The 19713-nt window shown below is 43.1% G+C and overlaps 1 protein-coding gene across 1 annotated transcript in view; it reads left to right on the top strand.

Moving 5' to 3' along the window:
• Window positions 1–18932, top strand: part of LOC309553526 (carbohydrate sulfotransferase 1-like) — a 172251-nt gene extending 153319 nt beyond the window's left edge. Inside the window, exon 3 of the mRNA XM_082254773.1 lies at window positions 17692–18932. Coding sequence (XP_082110899.1) covers window positions 17692–18773 — 1082 coding nt within the window. The 3' untranslated portion in view covers window positions 18774–18932. The remainder of the gene's footprint in view (window positions 1–17691) is intronic.
• The last annotated feature ends 781 nt before the right edge of the window (window positions 18933–19713 follow it).

Here is a 19713-nt window from a genome sequence, read left to right as displayed (position 1 = left end):
CCCCACTTCCCCACTTCCCTTCCCCACTACCCTTCTCCACTTCCCTCTGAAGTTCGGCCCCCTCCTCCTTACCCCGCCGCCGAGGCAATCTGAATGCGCAGCGCGCTTCGCGCATGCGCAGTAGGGACCCGCCCGTGAAGCCGCAAGGCTTCACTGCCAGGTTCCCTTACCGGCAATGGCGGCGGAAGCACCCGACAGCTGATGGAAACATCGGCTGCGGTGCTGACATCACTGGACTCCAGGACAGGTAAGTGTCCTAATATTAAAAGTCAGCAGCTACAGTATGTGTAGCTGCTAACTTTGAATTTTTGGAGGGTGAGGCTGGAACGCCGCTTTAAGTGACTTTGAATGTGGCATGATTGTTGGTGCCAGGCGGGCTGGTCTGAGTATTTAAAAATGTGTTTGTCTACTGGGATTTTCACGCACAACCATCTCTAGGGATTATAGAGAATGGTCCGAAAACAAGAGAATATCCAGTGAGCTGCAGTGGTGTGGAGGAAAATGCCTTGTTGATGTCAGAGGTCAGAGGAGTATGGGCAGACTGGTTTGAGACGATAGAAAGGCAACTGTAACTCAAATACCCACTCATTACAACCAAGGTATGCAGCATACCATCTCTGAATGCACAACACATAGAACATTGAAGCAGATGGGCTACAGCAGCAGAAGACCACACTGGGTGCCACTCCTGTCAGGTAAGAACAGGAAACTGAAGCTACAATTCGCACAGGCTCACCAAAATAAGACAATAGAAGATCTGAAAGATGTAGCAACCACTGTCTTCATCATTCCAATCAAGCATTCCTTCAAATAACCAAAAAAGGATATAAGAAAGATAATTACAGGTGACCCTGCGGGGAGTTACGTTCCTAGAGCAACAGCGAATTGTGAAAAACTGTGAAAATGTAAAGATAAACCTGTATACTGTACAGTACTGTACTGCTATTTCTCCCACAGTGCTAGAATGTAAAATACTGATGTTACCCCTATATGTACTGTAATGCATGCAAGCGCATTTTGTTTGGTATGCGCTGTAGTTTTCTTTGGTATAATTAGGGTAAAAAAAATCCACGAACGTCCGAGACCGCAAACTTTGAACCGCGACTTTGCAGGGGTTGACTGTATAATAAAGCAGGCAGTTTATAAAAATAAACAAATAAATAAATGGTAAAAAAAAAATCCCAGACACCTCCAAGAAGAGATCCTTAGGCATCGACATGTGCACAGGGTGTGCTTGGGCAGACCCTAATCACCCAATGCAGGACAGGTTCCCACTGCTTCCTGTCAACCCTACCCCCTCCCCAGTGCTGCCAGTTTCCCCCCTCTCTTCTTCTGTTGGCTGCTGTGGGGAATGTTTCAGGATCCAGAGGCCGGTAAATATGTCATATACCAGCCCCTTCCTTTTCTGAATGAACACCGTGAGTGTTTGGTACTGATCGCTCCTGTGCCATTTCATACCTGGAGCATAGTAATCTGTGCTTACTATGCTTCAGTTTGTAAATGAACAGGAAGCCGCTGAGCACAGAGCACTTCCCATTCATTCACTGTCCAGTGCAGCTGAGGCTGCAGAGAAAGGGACTGGGGAATCTTTGTCCTCATTTCCTTTTCTGTTTAGACCCCTGATGTTTCTACACAGGGGGTTCTTTACAGTAAGGGCTACAAGACTGTGGAATTCTCTACCACAAATGGTAGTTACTGCAGGAAGTATGGCTACTTTTAAAAGACTCTTGGACGTACATCCCAAGGATAAAAACATTTGGGGTATGGGAAATGAATACGTCCATACACGCCGACACAGGTTGAACTGGATGGACTGTTGTCTTTATTCAACCTTAACTACTATGTAACTATGTAACTATGTTTCACTAAAGCCCGCCAATGTGGCTCCTGAAAATAAAAAATAGAAATAATTTAAAAAAATATATAACTAATATAAAAAAATAAAACAACTTTTTTGATCCATTGTTTCTCAACAACTCTTCTTTTGTCACATCATTTGTGCACCAGTAATACTATTTATTATTCTCATGTTAAACTTGTACCCTGACTTGTATTGTTGTTTCAAAACTTCATTTATCCTTCTCTAATAAAACATTTGAACAAGAAAGAAAAGAAAGAAACATTTAAACTGCCTTACTGACACCGTCTATGCTTCCACATTTTAAAATGCTTGTTCTCATTTATTTAAAAGAGTGTGTCTGTATGTATATACTGTGTATATATATATATATATATATATATACACACACACATACACATACACATATGTGTTTGTGCTGTGGAGTACACACTCTAATGCTGCGCACACCTATGTCCTTAAAGTGGTGTTCCAGCTGTTAAAAAAAAGTTAAAAGTCAGCAGCTACAAATACTGTAGCTGCTGACTTTTAATATATAGACACTTTCCTGTCCAGGGAGCCCGCGATGTTGGCACCCCAGCTGATTTTCGGATCGGCTGTCAGGTGCTGCTGCTGCCATTCATTGTATGGGAAACCGGCAATGAAGCTTTTCGGCTTCACAGCCAGCTCCCTACTGCGCATGCGCGAAGCACGCTGCTCATTCTAATTGGCTCGGCAGCGGGGGAAGGAGAAGGAGGACAGTACTTCCGAGGGACAGCGCTGCGGCACTTTCTCCCAGAAGTGGGAAAGGGTACCTGTCAAAAATAGGTACCCGTTCCCAGGGCCTTTTTTCAGCGGGAACGTGGGGGAAAGCAGTTCCGGCACCTCTAGCACTGAATGTATTTTATGGCAGGGTGTGCTTGAGGGTCTATTGAAGTTGGCTGCTGGGGGGATCTATTGTCACTGGTGAGGATATATTTTTGTGGGGGTCTATTGTTGCTGGGTAGGTCTATTTTTGTCGGCTGGGGGGTCTTATGTTGCTGGGGGGGGGGTCAATTGTTGCCAGGAGCGATCTACTGTTGAGGGAAAGGTCTATTGCTGCTGGCTGCTGGGAGATCTGTTGTTGCTGCTGAGTCTCTATAGATGCTAGGGTGGTATTTTGTTGCGGGGGGGGGTTCTGTTGCTGTGTGGGGGATCTATTGTTGTTGTGGTGGATCTATTGTTGCCGAGATGGGATCTATCAAGTTCCATACAAATTACTTAGTAGCACTAAATGATACTTGGTTCTGTATTCTCTAAAAAGGGCAGTACTGGGAGGTGGGAGGGGGTTGAGCCAAGATACAGTGCTCAGAGGTGGGTAGGGGGCAGAGACGAAGAGCAACTCAGAAGGGATAAGGTTCCTGCACCTATTGTCTGAGAAAAAAAGCTCTGCCCGTTCCCCCCTGAAAGGTGCTAAATGTGGCACCGGGGGGTGGGGGGGGGGGAGCAGATGAACTGGGTGGAACTCCGCTTTAAGGTGCATTCACACTTGTAAATGCACCCTGTGTGCAGTCAACTACAAGAGCCCCATTGAAGGCTCGATAATTGCGAGCAAGGCAGCCCTTTTGAAAGCAATGAGCTAATCAGACCCTGATCTGCCCTGGACACAGGCTGCCTGTTTTCAGAGCCAATCACTAAAGGCCCGTACACACGTACCGATCGTCGGCATACAAACGTCGGCGGACGAAAGATCTGCCGATTGTACGCGTGTTAGTATGGTGCCTCCGACAGATGTCTGCGCACAATCCGCGGACAAAAGTCTTTCTTGCAAACATGAAAATTTTTGTCTGCGGACACCAGAACGGACGATTGTTCGCCTGTCAGTACAGAATTCGGCCGACAGACCGCAGATTTGCAAGACTAGGCATGCTCAGAAAATAAAAAACACAGGGAAAGTTAACCATTACATGACATCACTTCTGCAGTCAGCTGAAGTCTGCAGACAAAATTCTTGTGCTGTCTTTGTGCTGTCTTTGCACTTTTCAACAGACACCGACATCCCGGGGAGAAAAGAGGAACATTTGTATGACGACGATCTGCGTGTGTGTACGGGGCTTTACATCGCTACTTGAACTGCAAGACCTGGCAGCCTCCCATTGCTTTCAATGAGGCTGCCTATATGCAGCTAATTGTGGGAATCCCCGCTAGAGTTCTCACAGCTGATCACACACAGGGTGCATTTGCAAGTGTGAATGCACCCTAAGGGCATAGATGTGCGCAGACTATTGCATTAGGGTGTGCACCCCAAAGCTCAAACACACTCTTAAATCCTTTTATTGTCTAGCTCTGGTCTCTGCTGGGGCTGTCACATACAGTGGAGAATGCAGCAACATACCGTAGGAATATATCACAAGTGACAGTATGGCTCTGTAATGTAATATGCCTGAGTGAGATACACAAGTTTATCAATCAAATGCCTTCTAAAGCGGAACTAAACTGTATCTGAGCACCACAAATTGAAAATGCTATTTAATTCATTTTTAATGTACAAAGCAAACAAACCTATCAATCCATGTCTCAATGCTTTATTTTATTGATAAATCATTTAGAAAAACACCCCCTAGCATTTCTAGCTGCGGCCATCTTGAGTAAGGGCAGATGATTCATATAGCACTTACTTCCTGGAATCCATCTGCCATTAGCTCAGGCAGCAGGGGGGGAAAGTGTGCTTAGCTAAGAAAGCCCCTCCTCAAAATGAAAGAAAAAAAAAATGTCCATGAAGACTCCTGAGATGTATGACATTGTTTTGACCTAGGCCAGAAACCATGAAGGAACTGAAGAAATGTAAAGAAAAGTGTAAAACAAGTAAAAAAATATGCCTTTCAATGTATTTACTAATGTAGCAGCATAAGGATTAAAAATAATTCATGTTGATTGAGTTTATTTCTGCTTTGAAGCATTATTAACCAGTTCTTGACCGGAAGGATTTGCCCCCTTAATGACCAGGCCCTATTTTGCGATTCGGCACTGCGTTATTTTACCGGACAATTGCGCAGTCGTGCGACACTGTACCCAAATTAAATTTAAGTCCTTTTTTCCCACAAATAGAGCTTTCTTTTGGTGGTATTTGATCACCTCTGCGATTTTTATTTTTTGCGTTATAGACAAAAAAACAACAATTTAAAAAAAAAAAAAAAAAAAACAATATTTTTCACATTCTGCTATATAACATTCCCAAAAAAAACTATTTAAAAATCAAAATTTTTTTAACATTTTAGGCCAATTTGTTTTCTGTTACATATTTTTGGTAAAAAAAAAATCGCAATAAGCGTATTTTGATTGGTTTGCGCAAAAGTTATCGCGTCTACAAACTACAGGAAAGATTTATGTCATTTTTATTTATTTTTTTATTTTTTTTTACTAGTAATGGTGGCGATCTGCGATTTTTAGTAGGACTGCGACATTGCAGCAGACAGATCGGACCCCTAACTGACATTTGTGACACTTTTGGGGGGGACCAGTGACATTACTACAGTAATCAGTGCTATAAATATGCACTATTACTATAATAATGACACAGGCAGGGAAGGGGTTAACAGTATCGGTGATCAAGGGGTTAAATGTGACCCTAGGGGAGTGATTCTAACTGTGGGGGGTGTGGCTTCTGAGATGACCATAGAGACATGTGATCCTATATAGAAGGATCACATGAGCTCTGAGATCATTTGAGGGAGAAGGGTGGTCGGCTGTGTTTACAACAGTCGACCGTCCTTCTCTCTCTGAGGGGAGCGATTGCGGGCGTCAGGCGGCAATCGGAGCCACCTGACACATGCCTTGGCTTCCCTGCTGACGATCGGGGTGGGAGCGCGCTCGCCCCCTAGCTCCTCCCAGGCGAGTGACGTAGACCTGCGTCGTTCTGCCTGTACGAGCTACCCTGCCGCAGTAAATATACAGGAGCTGGTCGGGAACTGGTTAAAGGGAATTTTTCTTTTGAATAAAATAATAAACATGCTATACTCACACAGAGCGCCCCTGAACCTCCTCTTCTTGGGTCCCCCGCCGGCACTCTTCTGGGTCTGCTCCAGTAGCATGTGATTTCTATGGGGCAGACATGCATAGATACACACAGCATGGCTAAGGCCCACCCCCTGCTCCCTCCTCATAGGATTTGATTGACAGCAGCAGGAGCCAAAAACTCCCTTTGCTGCCTCTGAGTCCTGTGAAGAGAGAGAGAGAGAGAGAGAGTAGGGGTGCTGCTTTCGGGCACATCGCTGGACCGAAAAATGAGCAAGTAAGTATTAAGGATGGGGGAGGGGGGCTGTAGCTGATGCTGTAAGGTTTTTGAAAGAAAAAAAAAAATAAATACATTAAAGGGGTATTAAACTCAAAACCAAAAATGTAATATATTGCAGCTTATCAATCATTAGATGTGGTGGATAACTCTGTTTTCTTTTCTCTGGCTTTCTCCCTCTGTTTTCACCTGGTGATCTGGCCAATAACACAGCTTCTGTATTAGTTAGACACAACTCTGGAGGAATGAGCATAGAAGGCCAAGCAGACATCATCATTGGCAGTCTGGGGGGGGGGGTGTAGCATTAAACGTATTAGGGGATTTAGATACACTAACAAATTGAAGACAAACTCCAGCTCACAGTTTATAAACAGTTACAGTTATTTCCTTTTGGGATACCGGATGGAAATAGAAGAAAGAAAATCTAAATAAGAAATGGAATGCAGCCATCACATCTAAGAATTAGTAAGCTGAAATATGATAAATGCTTGCTCTGGGGTTTAATACTGCTTTAAGCCTTTAGGACCACTTTAGGTGCTTCTTTTGAAGTTTGGTACTAGCAATAGGCCACTAGGTGGCGATCAAGCTTCTGTTTTTATATTGTACTCAGTCTGGAGTCTGTGATTAATGGAAGGCAGATACAATTTATGGAATTATTGCATAGAATTTCGTTTATTTTCCAAAAACACAGAGGGGACATGGTTGAAACATTTAAACACATTATTTTACACTTGCGATTGGGGGCTGGTAAATACACACGTTAGAGCCATGTCTTAACATCTCCCCAACTGCTCACCTTAAAGTATACTCCGCTTTTTAACTTTTACCTACAGGTAAGCCTATAATAAGGCTTACCTGTAGGTAAAATGAATATCTCCTAAACCTGCACGGTTTAGGAGATATTCGCACTGCTTGCAGCCGCTGACACCAGCGGCGCATGCGCTCTGAAGGTCCGGCACGCATGTGCGGGAGTGACATCATCGCGGCTCCGGCAACACTCACAGCGCCAGAGCTGACGAACCCAGAAGAGACGCTGAGGGAAGATGTCAGCTGCCTCAGCGGTGTCCGGGCGACCATGTCGGGGCTTCGTTCTCAGATAAGTATTTCATAATGAGCTAGTATGCGATGCATACTAGCACATTATGCCATTGTCCTGCAGGGTTTGTTTTTTTTTTTCTTTTGTTTTTTTCTTTTTTGAGGATACAACCGCTTTAAGCTGCAAAGGCAGCAGATGGGGGTGTACACATGCTGCAGTGGTAAAAATGATCCCCCCTGTCACATCTGGTAAGCAGTACTGCCTCCAACTAAGACCAATTCAACTGCACGAGGTTGAGGAGTGATGGTGCGGGTTTTCAGGGTTTAAATAGGCAGCAAAGAGGCAACATCATGCCTCCTCACTTCCTGCCAAACTTCCTCTGAAAAGTGATCCACCACAGATCACTCGTCATAGGGCAAAATATGTGCAAATTAGTCCAAGGGTTTGAATAGGCTCAGGGGGGCAGTGTTTTCAATATGAGTTCAAGAGCTCAAAACAACAGAAATAAAATAAATACTTAACCGCTTGCCGACCGCCGCATGACTATTTACTGCGGCAGTCAGCCCCCTACAGGCTAAACAACGTAGGGCTACGTCGCTCGGCCACGAGCCTCTAGGGAGCGAGTGCGTGCCGCCGGAGGTGCGCTCCCGCCCCCACTCATTCACTAACATCCCCGTGCGAGTGACAGGCGGCTCCGATGTCCGCCGGTCACTCGCGATCTCCCGCTGGAGAGGGAGAAAGGCAGGCGACTGATGTAAATAAAGCACCCTGTTATTCTCCCTGGTGTAACTACAGAGATCATACGATCCTGCTATGTAGGATCGTATGTCTCTGTGGTTACATCACTAGCCACGCCCCCCCCACAGTTAGAATCACGCCCCTAGGGATACATTTAACCCACTGATCACCAATAAAGTTAACCCCTTCCCTGCCAGTGTAATTTTTACAGTAACAGTGCATATTTCTAGCACTGATTACTGTAGTAATGTCACTGGTACCCCCAAAAGTGTCAAAAATGTCAGTCAAGGGTCCGATCTGTCCGCCGCAATGTCGCAGTGCTGCAAAAAATTGCAGATCGCCGCCGTTACTCGTTAAAAAAAACCCAATAAAAATGACATAAATCTTTCCCGTAGTTAGTAGACGCAATAACTTTTGCGCAAACCAATCAAAATACGCTTATTGCGTTTTTTTTTACCAAACATATGTAGCAAAAAACAAATTGGCCTAAAATGTTAAAAAATTTTGATTTTTAAATTTTTTTGGGGAATTTCATATAAAAAAATTTGAAAAATATTGTTATTTTTTCAAAATTGTCGCTCTTTTTTGTTTATAGCGCAAAAAGTAAAAATCGCACAGGTGATCAAATACCACCAAAAGAAAGCTCTGTTTGTGGGGAAAAAGAACACCAATTTCATTTGGGTACAGCGCTGCACGACCGTGCAATTGTCTGTTAAAGTCACGCAGTGCCGAATCGCAAAATAGGCCCTGGTCTTTGAGCAGCCAAATCCTCCGGGGCTTAACCACTTCCATACCGAGTCATGTAAAATGACGTCGGCAAAGTGGTTGTAAGGATCCGGGCCGCCGTCGCCCGGATCTCCCCTCTACTGCGCGCCCCCGGGGGCGCGCAGCGCGGCGATCGGGGGTGAGGCTCGTCCCTCGGACATAGCCCATCCCTGATCAAGGTAAACAGCCTAGAAATTGGCTGTTTACCATGTGATCGGCTGTGTCAATCACAGCCGATCACATGAGCCGCTCGTTCTCTTTGCAATGCGCGCCCCCGGGGGCGCGCAGAGCAGCGATCGGGGACGAGGCTCGTCCCTCTGACAGAGTCGATCCCCGATCTAGGTAAAGAGCCAATGAAATTGGCTCTTTACCACGTGACCGGCTGTGTCCAATCACAGCCGGTCACAAATGTCAACAGAGAACACGGTAACTAGCTGTCACCGTGTTCTCCTCCTCACACACCGATCCTGTGTGAGGAAGAGAGTGTGGTAACAGCTAGTTACCAATTACAGTGCACCCCAAACACACTGATTGCCCCCCCCCCAATAAAGAGCACCTGTCACTAGCCCATCAAAGTACCCGAGTACCTGTCACCAGCCCATCAGGTACTCAGATGACGGGTACTCGGGTACTCTGATGGGCTGGTGACAGGTACTCGGGTACTCTGATGACAGGTACTCGGGTACTCTGATGACAGGTACTCGGGTACTCTGATGACGGGTACTCGGGTACTCTGATGACAGGTACTTGGGTACTCTGACGACAGGTACTCGGGTACTCTGATGACGGGTACTCGGGTACTCTGATGACGGGTACTCGGGTACTCTGATGACAGGTACTCGGGTACTTTAAGTACCTGTCAACGGAGTACCCGTCATCAGAGTACCTGAGTACCTGTCACCTACCCATCAGAGTACCCGAGTACCTTCCACCTGCTCATCAGAGTACCTGATGCCTGAAGTACCCGAGTACTTGCCGCCTGCTCATCAGTACCCATCACTACTCATCAGTACTCATCAGTACCTATCACGTATCAGTACTGATCATCAGTACCCATCAGTACAGTATCACCTATCAGTATCAGTACTACTCATTAGTACCTATCACCTGCCTGTCACCTGCCCATCAGAGTACCCGAGTACCTGTCACCTGCCTATCGGAGTACCCGAGTACCTGCCACCTGCTCATCAGTACCAGAGTACCTGTCACCTGCCCAACAAAGTACCCGAGTACCTGTCACCCTTCATACAGCCACCATGTCCAAGTCCAAAAAGGTTTATATACGTCCTCCGTTTAAACCTAAATACCGGTGTTATGGCAGCAGATAGCTGCCATAACCCTGGTATTTTTTTAAACGGTGGACGGTTGGCTTTCCGATAAGGGTGGTCCCAGCGGCGGATTCACCGTGGGATCGCCCTTCCGGGATGGCGGAAGAGGCGCCCCCCCCCCTCCCGCCGCGTTCCGGTCCTATTCCCAGCTTACCGGACCCGCCGGCAGCGGGGAAAACGATCCGGTCCCAGATCCTCACAGACAGGATGTCGAGTGAGGGCAAGCTTGCCCTCACTTGACTCTATGGTCTTGGAGGACCGGAGCTACGGAAAATGTTGTTGCCTAGCAACCGGTTTAAAGGTCCTTTTTTTTTTTTTCATTTTATATAATAATTTTTTTTTTTTCTATCTTTTAGTGTACTTGTGAGATCTGAGGACTTTTTGACCCCAGATCTCACAAAAAAGAGGTCCTGTCGTGCCTATTTCTATTACGAGGAATGTTTACATTCCTTTTAATAGAAATAAAAATGATCAATTTTTTTTTTTTTTAAACGGTGTAAAAATAAAAAATAATAAATAAAATAAATAGTAAAAAAAAAAAAAATTAAAGCGCCCTGTCCCCGTGAGCTCGCGCGCAGAAGCGAACGCATACAGAAACCCCGCCCACATATGTAAACGCTGTTCAAACCACACATGTGAGGTATCGCCGCGATCGTTAGAGCAAGGGGAATAATTTGAGCCCTAGACCTACTCTGTAACTCAAAGATGGCAACCTGTAGAAATTTTTAAATTGTCGCCTATGGGGATTTTTAAGTACCAAAGTTTGTCGCCATTCCGTGAGCGTGCGCAATTTTGAAACATGACATGTTGGGTATCTATTTACTCGGCGTAACATTATCTTTCACATTATGGAAAAAAATTGGGCTAACTTTACTGGTTTCTTATTTTTTAATTAAAAAAAGTGAATTTTTTCCAAAAAATTGCGTTTGGAAGACCGCTGCGCAAATACGGTGTGATAAAAAATATTGCAATAATCTCCATTTTATTCTCTAGGGTCTCTGCTAAAAAAAATATATAATGTTTGGGGGTTCTAAGCAGTTTTCTAGCAAAACAACTGATTTTAGCTTGTAAACACCAAATGTCAAAAATAGGCCTAGGCAAGTGGCTAGGATGCATGATGATGCTCCTTGGATGTTAGGTCCCTCTATATGGCTAGGCTGTGAAAAAGTCTCACACATGTGGTATTGCCATACTCAGGAGGAGTGGCAGAATGTATTTTGGGGTGTAATTTTTGCTATTTACATGCTATGTGTTAGAAATATCCTATAAATTGACAACTTTGTGTAAAAAAAAAAAAGGTTTTCATTTGTTTCCCACATTTTCCAAAAACTTGTGGAAAAAAATGACACGTTCAAACGACCCATAATGCCTCACAGAATATACGTTGGAGTGTTTGCTTTCCAAAATGGGGTCATTTTGTGGACTTTTCCATTGTATTGGTGCTCTAGGGCCTTGAAAAGTGTGATAGGTAGTAAGAAAGTTTTATGTGTATTTATGCTCCTAGAACGCCTGAAGGTGCTTCTTGGACGTGGAGTCTCTTTTTGTGGCCAGGCTGTGTAAAAGTCTCACACATGTGGTATCACCATACTCGGAAGGAGTAGCAGAATGTATTTTTGGGTGTAATTTTTGCTGTGTACATGCTATGTGTTAGAAATAGCTTATAAATTGACAACTTTGTGGGAAAAAAAAGAAAAAAATTTTTTTCTTAATATTCCCAAGAATTGTGGGAAAAAATTACAACTTCAAAAAACCCACCATGCCTCTTACTAAATACCTTGGACTGTCTACTTTACAAAAAGGGGTCATTTGGGCGGTATTTGTACCGTCCTAACATTTCAGGGCCTCAAGAAAGGAGATAGGCAGTCAGTACATCTGGTGTGATCAATTTTCAGTAATTGGTACCATAGCTTCTAGACTCAATAACTTTCACACAGACTAAATAATATACACTAATTTAGGTTCATTTTACCAGAGACATGTAGCAGTATACATTTTGGCCCAAATGTATGAAGAAAAATTAATTTTTTGCAAAATTTTATAATTGAAACTAAAAAAAAGTGTTTTTTTTCAAAATTTTTGCTCTTTTTTTGCATATATCACGAAAAAAAAAAAACCCCAGTTGTGATCAAATACCACCAAAAGAAAGCTCTATTTGTGTGAAAAAAATTATAAAAATTTTGTTTGGTTACAGTGTAGCATGACTGAGCAATTGTCATTCAAAGTGTGAGAGTGCTGAAAGCTGAAAATTGGTCTGGGCAGGAAGGGTGTCTAACTGCTCTGTATGGAAGTGGTTAAGTGGTAAAATAAAAATTAAAAAAAAAAAAACTTTATAAAAGGGAGACTCAATGGTACACGTTGCCTTTACTCTTTTGTGTGTGTGTATATATAATTTTACACACACACACACACTATATTGTCATAAGTATTGGAATGCCTGCCTTTACACACAAATTAAGTTTAATGGCATCCCAGTCTTAGTCTGTAGGGTTCAATATTGAGTTGGCCCACCCTTTGCAGCTATTACAGCTTCAACTCTTCTGGGAAGGCTATCCACAAGGTTTAGGAGTGTGCCTATGGGAATGTTTGACCATTCTTCCAGAAGCGCATTTGTGAGGTCAGGCACTGATGTCGACGAGAAGGCCTGGCTTTCAGTCTCCGCTCTAATTCATCCCAAAGGTGTTCTATTAGGTGGAGGTCAGGACTTTGTGCAGTCCAGTCAAGTTCCTTCACCCCAAACTCGCTCATCCATGTCTTTTTGGACCTTGTTTTGTGTACTAGTTCAAATCATTTGGTGGAGGGGAGATTATGGTGTGGGGTTGTTTTTCAGGGGTTAGACTTGGCCCCTTAGTTACAGTGAACGGAAGGCGTCAGCATACCAAGACATTTTGGACAATTTCATGCTCTAAACTTTGTGAAAGCAGTATGGGAATGGCCCCTTCTTGTTCCAACATGACTATGCACCAACGCAAAAAGCAAGGTCCATGAAGACATGGATGAGGGAGTTTGAGGAGGAGGAACGTGCCTGGCCTGCACAGAGTCCTGACCTCAACCCAATAGAACACCTTTGGGATGAATTAGAGGGGAGACTGCGAGCCAGGCCTTCTCGTCCAACATGGTGCCTGACCTCACAAATACGCTTCTGGATGAATGGTCAAACATTCCCATAGACACACTCCTAAACCTTGTGGACAGCCTTCCCAGAAGAGTTGAAGCTGTTATAGCTGCAAAGAGTGGGCCAACTCAATATTGAACCCTACGGACTAAGCCTGGGATGCCATTAAAGTTCATGTGTGTGTAAAGGCAGGCCCCCTAATACTTTCAGCAATATTATATATTTATATATATATATATATATATATATATATATATATATATATATATATATATATATATATATATATATATATATATATATATATATATATAATATTTTTTTTTTTTTTTACTGTGATTTTGAAAGGAATGATAATTATCTGGGGTCAATTTTTATTTTTAATTTCTACCCAATATACCCATAAATTCTTCCCCTACTTAAAGCAGTTGGCCAGGGAAACAACATTTTATTCCATAAGCATATTCCATACTAAGGCCAGTTTTGAATAGAAACTGATTAACCTCCTATTATGTGTTGGACTGTGGGATGAAATTGAAGCACCCATAGCAAACACAGGGAGGATATAAAAACCCCTCATAGTCAGTGTTACTGACTGAAAATGAATCCGGCACTACAGGGTTCTAACCATCAAGCTACTGTACTACTTACCTGCTTACAGTAACCAGAACATATCTTTACAAGCAATTTAATTTTATAAAAACTGTAGGAAATGTGCCAGTGCTGTCTACTGGCAACTTATGCCGATTGGTTGCTATTAGCAAGAGTCACGTTTTTCCTTCTTCCATAATTCACATACAAGAGACAAACTACCAAGAGAGTGGTGCAGTAATTAACATTTGAAAATGTGTTTTTGATTGTATCATTAAAGTGTATGCTAGGGCAGAAAAAAAAAGAACCAGGCAGCATGTGCGTGTGCAGATGTGCTGCAGGTCTCCATTGGGTCCCACAGACAGCTGCGCAGAAGAGTGGGGGTGGGACCACAATAGCGCTGGGCTGAGGTTCCTCTATAAAGACCCTGCAAGTACAGAAAATGACAGTATCTCACAAAAGTCAGTACACCCCTCACATTTTTGTAAATATTTTCTTATATATCTTTTCATGTGACAACACTGAAGAAATTAAACTTTGCTGCAATGTAAAGTAGTGAGTGTACAGCTTGTATAACAGTGTAAATTTTCTGTCCCCTCAAAATAACTCAACACACAGCCATTAATGTCTAAACCACTGGCAACAAAAGTGATTACCCCCCAAGTGAAAATCTCCAAATTGGGCCCAATTACCCATTTTCCCTCAACGGTGTCATGTGACTCGTTAGTGTTACAAGGTCTCAGGTGTGAATGGGGAGCAGGTGTGCTAAATTTAGTGTTATTGCTCTCACTCTCTCATACTGGTCACTGGAAGTTCAACATGGCACCTCATGGCAAAGAACTCTCTGAGAATCTGAAAAAAAGAATTGTTGGTTTACATAAAGATGGCCTGGGCTATAAGAAGATTGGTAAGACCCTGAAACTGAGCTGCAGCATGGTAGCCAAGACCATACAGCGGTTTAACAGAACAGGTTCTACTTAGAACAGGCCTCACCATGGTCGAACAAAGGAGTTGAGTGCACGTGCTCAGCGTCTTATCCAGAGGTTGTCTTTGGGAAATAGATGTATGTGTGCTGCCAGCATTGCTGCAGAGGTTGAAGGGGTGGGGGGGGGGGGGTCAGCCTGTCAGTACTCAAACCATACGCTGCACACTGCATCAAATTGGTCTGCATGGCTGTCGTCCCAGAAGGAAGCCTCTTCTAAAGGTTTTGCATTAGAAAGCCCACGAACAGTTTGCTGAAGACCAGCAGACTAAGGACATGGATTACTGGAACCATGTCCTGTGGTCTGATGAGACCAAGATAAACTTATTTGGTTCAGATGATGTCAAGCATGTGTGGTGGCAACCAGGTGAGGAGTACAAAGACAAGTGTGTCTTGCCTACAGTCAAGCATGGTGGTGGGAGTGTCATGGTCTGGGGCTGCATGAGTGCTGCGGCACTGGGGAGCTACAGTTCATTGAGCGAACCATGAATGCCAACATGTACTGTGACATACTGAAGCAGAGCATGATCCCCCTCCCTAAGGAGACTGGGCTGCAACGACCCAAAACACACCTCTAAGATGACCACTGCCTTGCTAAAGAAGCTGAGGGTAAAGATGATGGACTGGCCAAGCATGTCTCCAGACCTAAACCCTATTGAGCATCTGTGGGGCATCCTCAAATGGAAGGTGGAGGAGGGCAAGGTCTCTAACATCCACCAGCTCCATGATGTCGTCATGGAGGAGTGGAAGAGGACTCCAGTGACAACCTCTGCGCTCTGGTGAACTCCATGCCCAAGAGGGTTAAGCTAGTGCTGGAACATAATGGTGGCCAAACAAATATTGACACTTTGGGCACAATTTTGACATTTTTACTTAGGGGTGTACTCACTTTTGTTGCCAGCAGTTTAGACAATAATGGCTGTGCGTTGAGTTATTTTGAGGGGACAGCAACTATACATTGTTATATAAGCTGTACACTCACTACTTTACATTGTAGCAAAGTGTAATTTCTTCAGTGTTGTCACATGAAAAGGTATAATAAAATATTTACAAAAATTTGAGGGGTGTACTGACTTTTGTGAGATACAGTACCTGTTGATCATCTCACAGAAATGCACACATCTCCTAGTTTGCTGTTGTGGAATGACAACATGTGCCATTTTCTGGGCTAAAGAATCTCCATCACAAGAAATGGTGTCAGCCCTACTCAGTTTTCATTTGTTAAACTATGGAATCCTCAAGTCGAGTTTATGATTTTCTCTTTTAAAATTACAGTTTTTTGGTTTTTTTTTGCTCAGCTTTGCTCTTGTTTGTTTTAATCTTCTAAAAATGTTGTACTTATTGGCTTGTTGCAACTATGTTATTGTGCCTTGCATGCCATGAGTTCGGCATAATGATTGTACTATGCAAAGCCATAAATAAAGAATTAAAAAAAAAAAAACGATGGAATCCCTTTCCTTTTCATAGCTCCAGGGGGAATCGTTCAGTAGTTCATGATAAGAACTGGGAAGACTCCTTGAGATAGCCCAAGAAATGTGTATAGGATACAGCTCCAAATTTGTAAAAAGATTAGCAGTTATTTTTTTTTCCTTTAGAGCAATTACAACAATTAGCCAAAGCTTTATGACCACTGACAGGTTAAAGTACATATCATTGATTATCTAGTTACTATGGCATCTGAAAGTCAGTGCGTTACGTAAGGCAGAAAGTAAACATGTTGTCCCTGAAGTTAATTTGTTAAAAGCAGAAAAAAATGGGCATAGCATTTTATTGTATATACTGTATGGGGCTTTGTAGCTGCAGAACAGTCAGGATGCCCGTGCTGACTTGTATTCACAGCCATAACTACCTACAATGGGCACATGAGCATCAGTACTGGACCACGGAGCAATGCAAAAGGGTAGCCTGATCTGATTAATAATTTTTCTTTTACATCATGTGGATAGCCTGGTGCTTGTGTGTTGCTTACACAGAGAAAAGATGGCACCAGAAGGCAAGCTAGTGGAGGCAGTGTGATGCTTTGGGCAATGTTCTGCTGGTACACCTTGGGTTCTGTCATTTAAGTGAATGCTAGTTGACACGTACTACCTACCTAAACATTGTTGCTGACCAGATACATCTCTCCATGGAATCGGTATTCCCTGATGGGAATAATTACTATTTTGTCTTTATTATACTGAGTTCATGATGAGGCAAAGTACATGCCATACTTTGTCTGATCTCCCTAGCTGCAATGTTCGAAAGCCCCCCCCCCCCCCCCCACACACACACACTTCTGGTTTGAATACACGATTAGAATAGCGCCCGATCATTCGACCACCGACTTTTGAAAAAGTATTTGTCGGTCGAAAAAGTTGCCAACATACACGGTCCGAATATCGCCCGACCGTTGCCCGCCGACCATCGAAACAGTGTTCGTGTGTGATGAGGTTATACAGATTTAAACTGAACGACCTCAACACCAAAGTATAGAATATCATTCTTTCGCAAACGAGACGACAGAATTTTTCGTGTTTTTCAAACGGTATTTTTCGTTCTCAATATCGATATCGCTCACTGATGGCTGGACATTAACGAGTAGAATATTGGCCGATCGATCGCTGAACGGAAATTTTCGGCCGATTTTCTTATCGTGTATTCAGTGGGGCATAGCCACTTGACACTGCAGCTAGCAAGAAGACAGCAGCTTTTCTTAGCAGATTCTTTTGCTGACTCCCAGCACCTGCCCAATGCAAGAACTGGCAAGAGGAATGCAGAGGGTTGTGAGGTGTGTCAGCCACTCCTCCCTTTGCATTCCCCTTGCCAGTGTTTACCTCAGGCAAGTGCTTAGAGCTAGAGACAGGGGCTACAAAGCAAAATAGCCTTCTCCCTGCTAGCTGGGGTAGCGGGTGGCTGTAAGCCATGGGGAAGGGCACCCTGTCCCACATCGCAGCTAGTGTTACAGGGCCCCTAGAGGGATAGGACAAAGTACAACATGTACATGTATCAAATTTATATTACTAGTACTGACTTTCTTTTTTTTGCTATTTCAGATAACATTACAAGAGCATTGTGTGAAGATGTCAACGCCCAACAAAGCAAAAAACATATACTGATATTTGCCACTGCCAGAAGTGGGTCATCTTTTCTTGGCCAGCTGTTTAACCAAAATCCTGATGTCTTTTACTTGTTTGAGCCTCTTTACCTTGTCCAATATACACTTGCAAACAGGCACCCTGCCATAGACAGGCGATCACTTCTTGGGGCCTATAGGGATTTGCTTCAGAATCTATATGACTGTGATTTTTACCTCCTTGAGAACTATATCAAACCAACACCCAAGGATCACGTGGCATTGTCATTTTTCAGGCATGGAGCAAGTAATGCTTTGTGTTCACCACCTGTGTGTAAACAGCTAGAAAGACTTGAGGAAAACATATGCTCAAAGAAGTGCCAAAGGATAAACATGACTTTGGCTTCCACTGCTTGCCGGTCGTATAGATATATGGCCATAAAGACAATTAGGATTCCAGAGATTGACCATCTGAGGACACTTGCGGAGGACCCTCGACTAAATCTTAAAATTATTCACCTGGTCAGAGACCCCAGAGCTGTCCTAGCCTCAAGGATTAGTACTTTTGTAGACCAATATAGACTTTACCAAATTTGGAACTCTTCTGGCAAAATGCCACATAACTTAGACCTGAACCTCATCAAGAACATGTGTATTGATTACAGTAAGTCGGTAGAGACAGCCTTCAGTAGACCTTCTTGGCTAAAAGGGAGATATATGCTTATCCGATATGAAGACCTTGCCAGAGATCCAGTCAAGAAAGCCAATGAGATTTACAACTTTGTAGGCTTAGAATGGAAAGATAACCTCACTGCCTGGATTGAGGAGAACACCAACGCTTCTGTCCCCTCTAACGTGAACAAATATACCACAAACAGAAACTCATCGGAGACTGCTGAAAATTGGAGGCTCCATTTGCATTTCAACATTGTCCAAGCCGTGCAGGATATATGCAATAAAACTTTATCTCAGTTTGGATATCAATCAGTAGACTCTATACATCAGCTGAAAAACCTCTCTCAAACCTTGATTGAACCTAGGGTATTTTTACCATTTCTTTAAAAAAGTGGAGAAAGGGCCAAAAAATCTGTTAGCTAAAACTTAAAATCAAGTAAAGGCTACAGTGAAAATATAGAAGAATTTGCAAAGTGACAAAACATAAAGAGAGCAAGCTGAAGCAGCTAGAGAAAATTAATTCTCAACTGACAAACTGTGCATAAAACAGCGCCTTTCAAGTGAAAAAAAAAGTTTCAATCACTTTAATATAAATAAGAGATGACTTCCTTTTTTTAAATTAAATTATATTTGCTATTTATGTGTAAATGTGTTCTTTGATTAAAAAAAAATAGGAAAATCCTTTACTATAAGATTTACAGATGGAGAAAGTTGTTTTATTTTTTTTCTTTAATGGTAATTAGAACAGGAGTCTTAAAAAAATGGTTTGTAAATTTTTAATTAATTTACACTGATTTCTTCTTATCGTGTTTTTCCTTTGTGATATAATCCTCTTTTTTCTTTGAAGAAGAGCTCTGGTTTAATGGAAAACCAGAATATCCTTATGAAATAAGGCGTTGTGTTAAAAAATGCAACTGATTTACTTCCCGTTGAAGTAGAGAAGCAGATGCAGTCCCAAGCTTAAAATGTATCTGTGCCTTGCCCATGCAGGGTAAGTCAAAAAGATTATTTAACTTCCCTTCCTTCTCATAGTCGCCTTACCTGCGCACACCTGTAAGAAACAGCAAACCTGATACCTCTGTGTAGCGCTAGCCCCATAGAATGGAATATGCCCTGGTTATTTTTTCTAGTAATTGCTCTGCAGCCAGGCACACAATTACAGTCACTCGTTGGCTCAATTACAATTCCAGGAGTGTTATTTTTGTTATTTTTTTTGGGGGGGGTAACTTGGATAGGGATTGGGAATTGAGTGGGATACAAGCCAGATCTAGAGGAGTGCTGGGGTGGACAAGAGAAGGGAGAGCTCAGAGAGCCCACACCTCCTCAC

Source organism: Pelophylax lessonae (assembly GCF_965119305.1).
Source record: "Pelophylax lessonae genome assembly, chromosome: 4".
In the NCBI taxonomy this organism is placed as follows: domain Eukaryota; kingdom Metazoa; phylum Chordata; class Amphibia; order Anura; family Ranidae; genus Pelophylax; species Pelophylax lessonae.
Note: the sequence above shows the minus strand (reverse complement) of the source record. Positions and strands in the feature narration are given on the sequence as shown.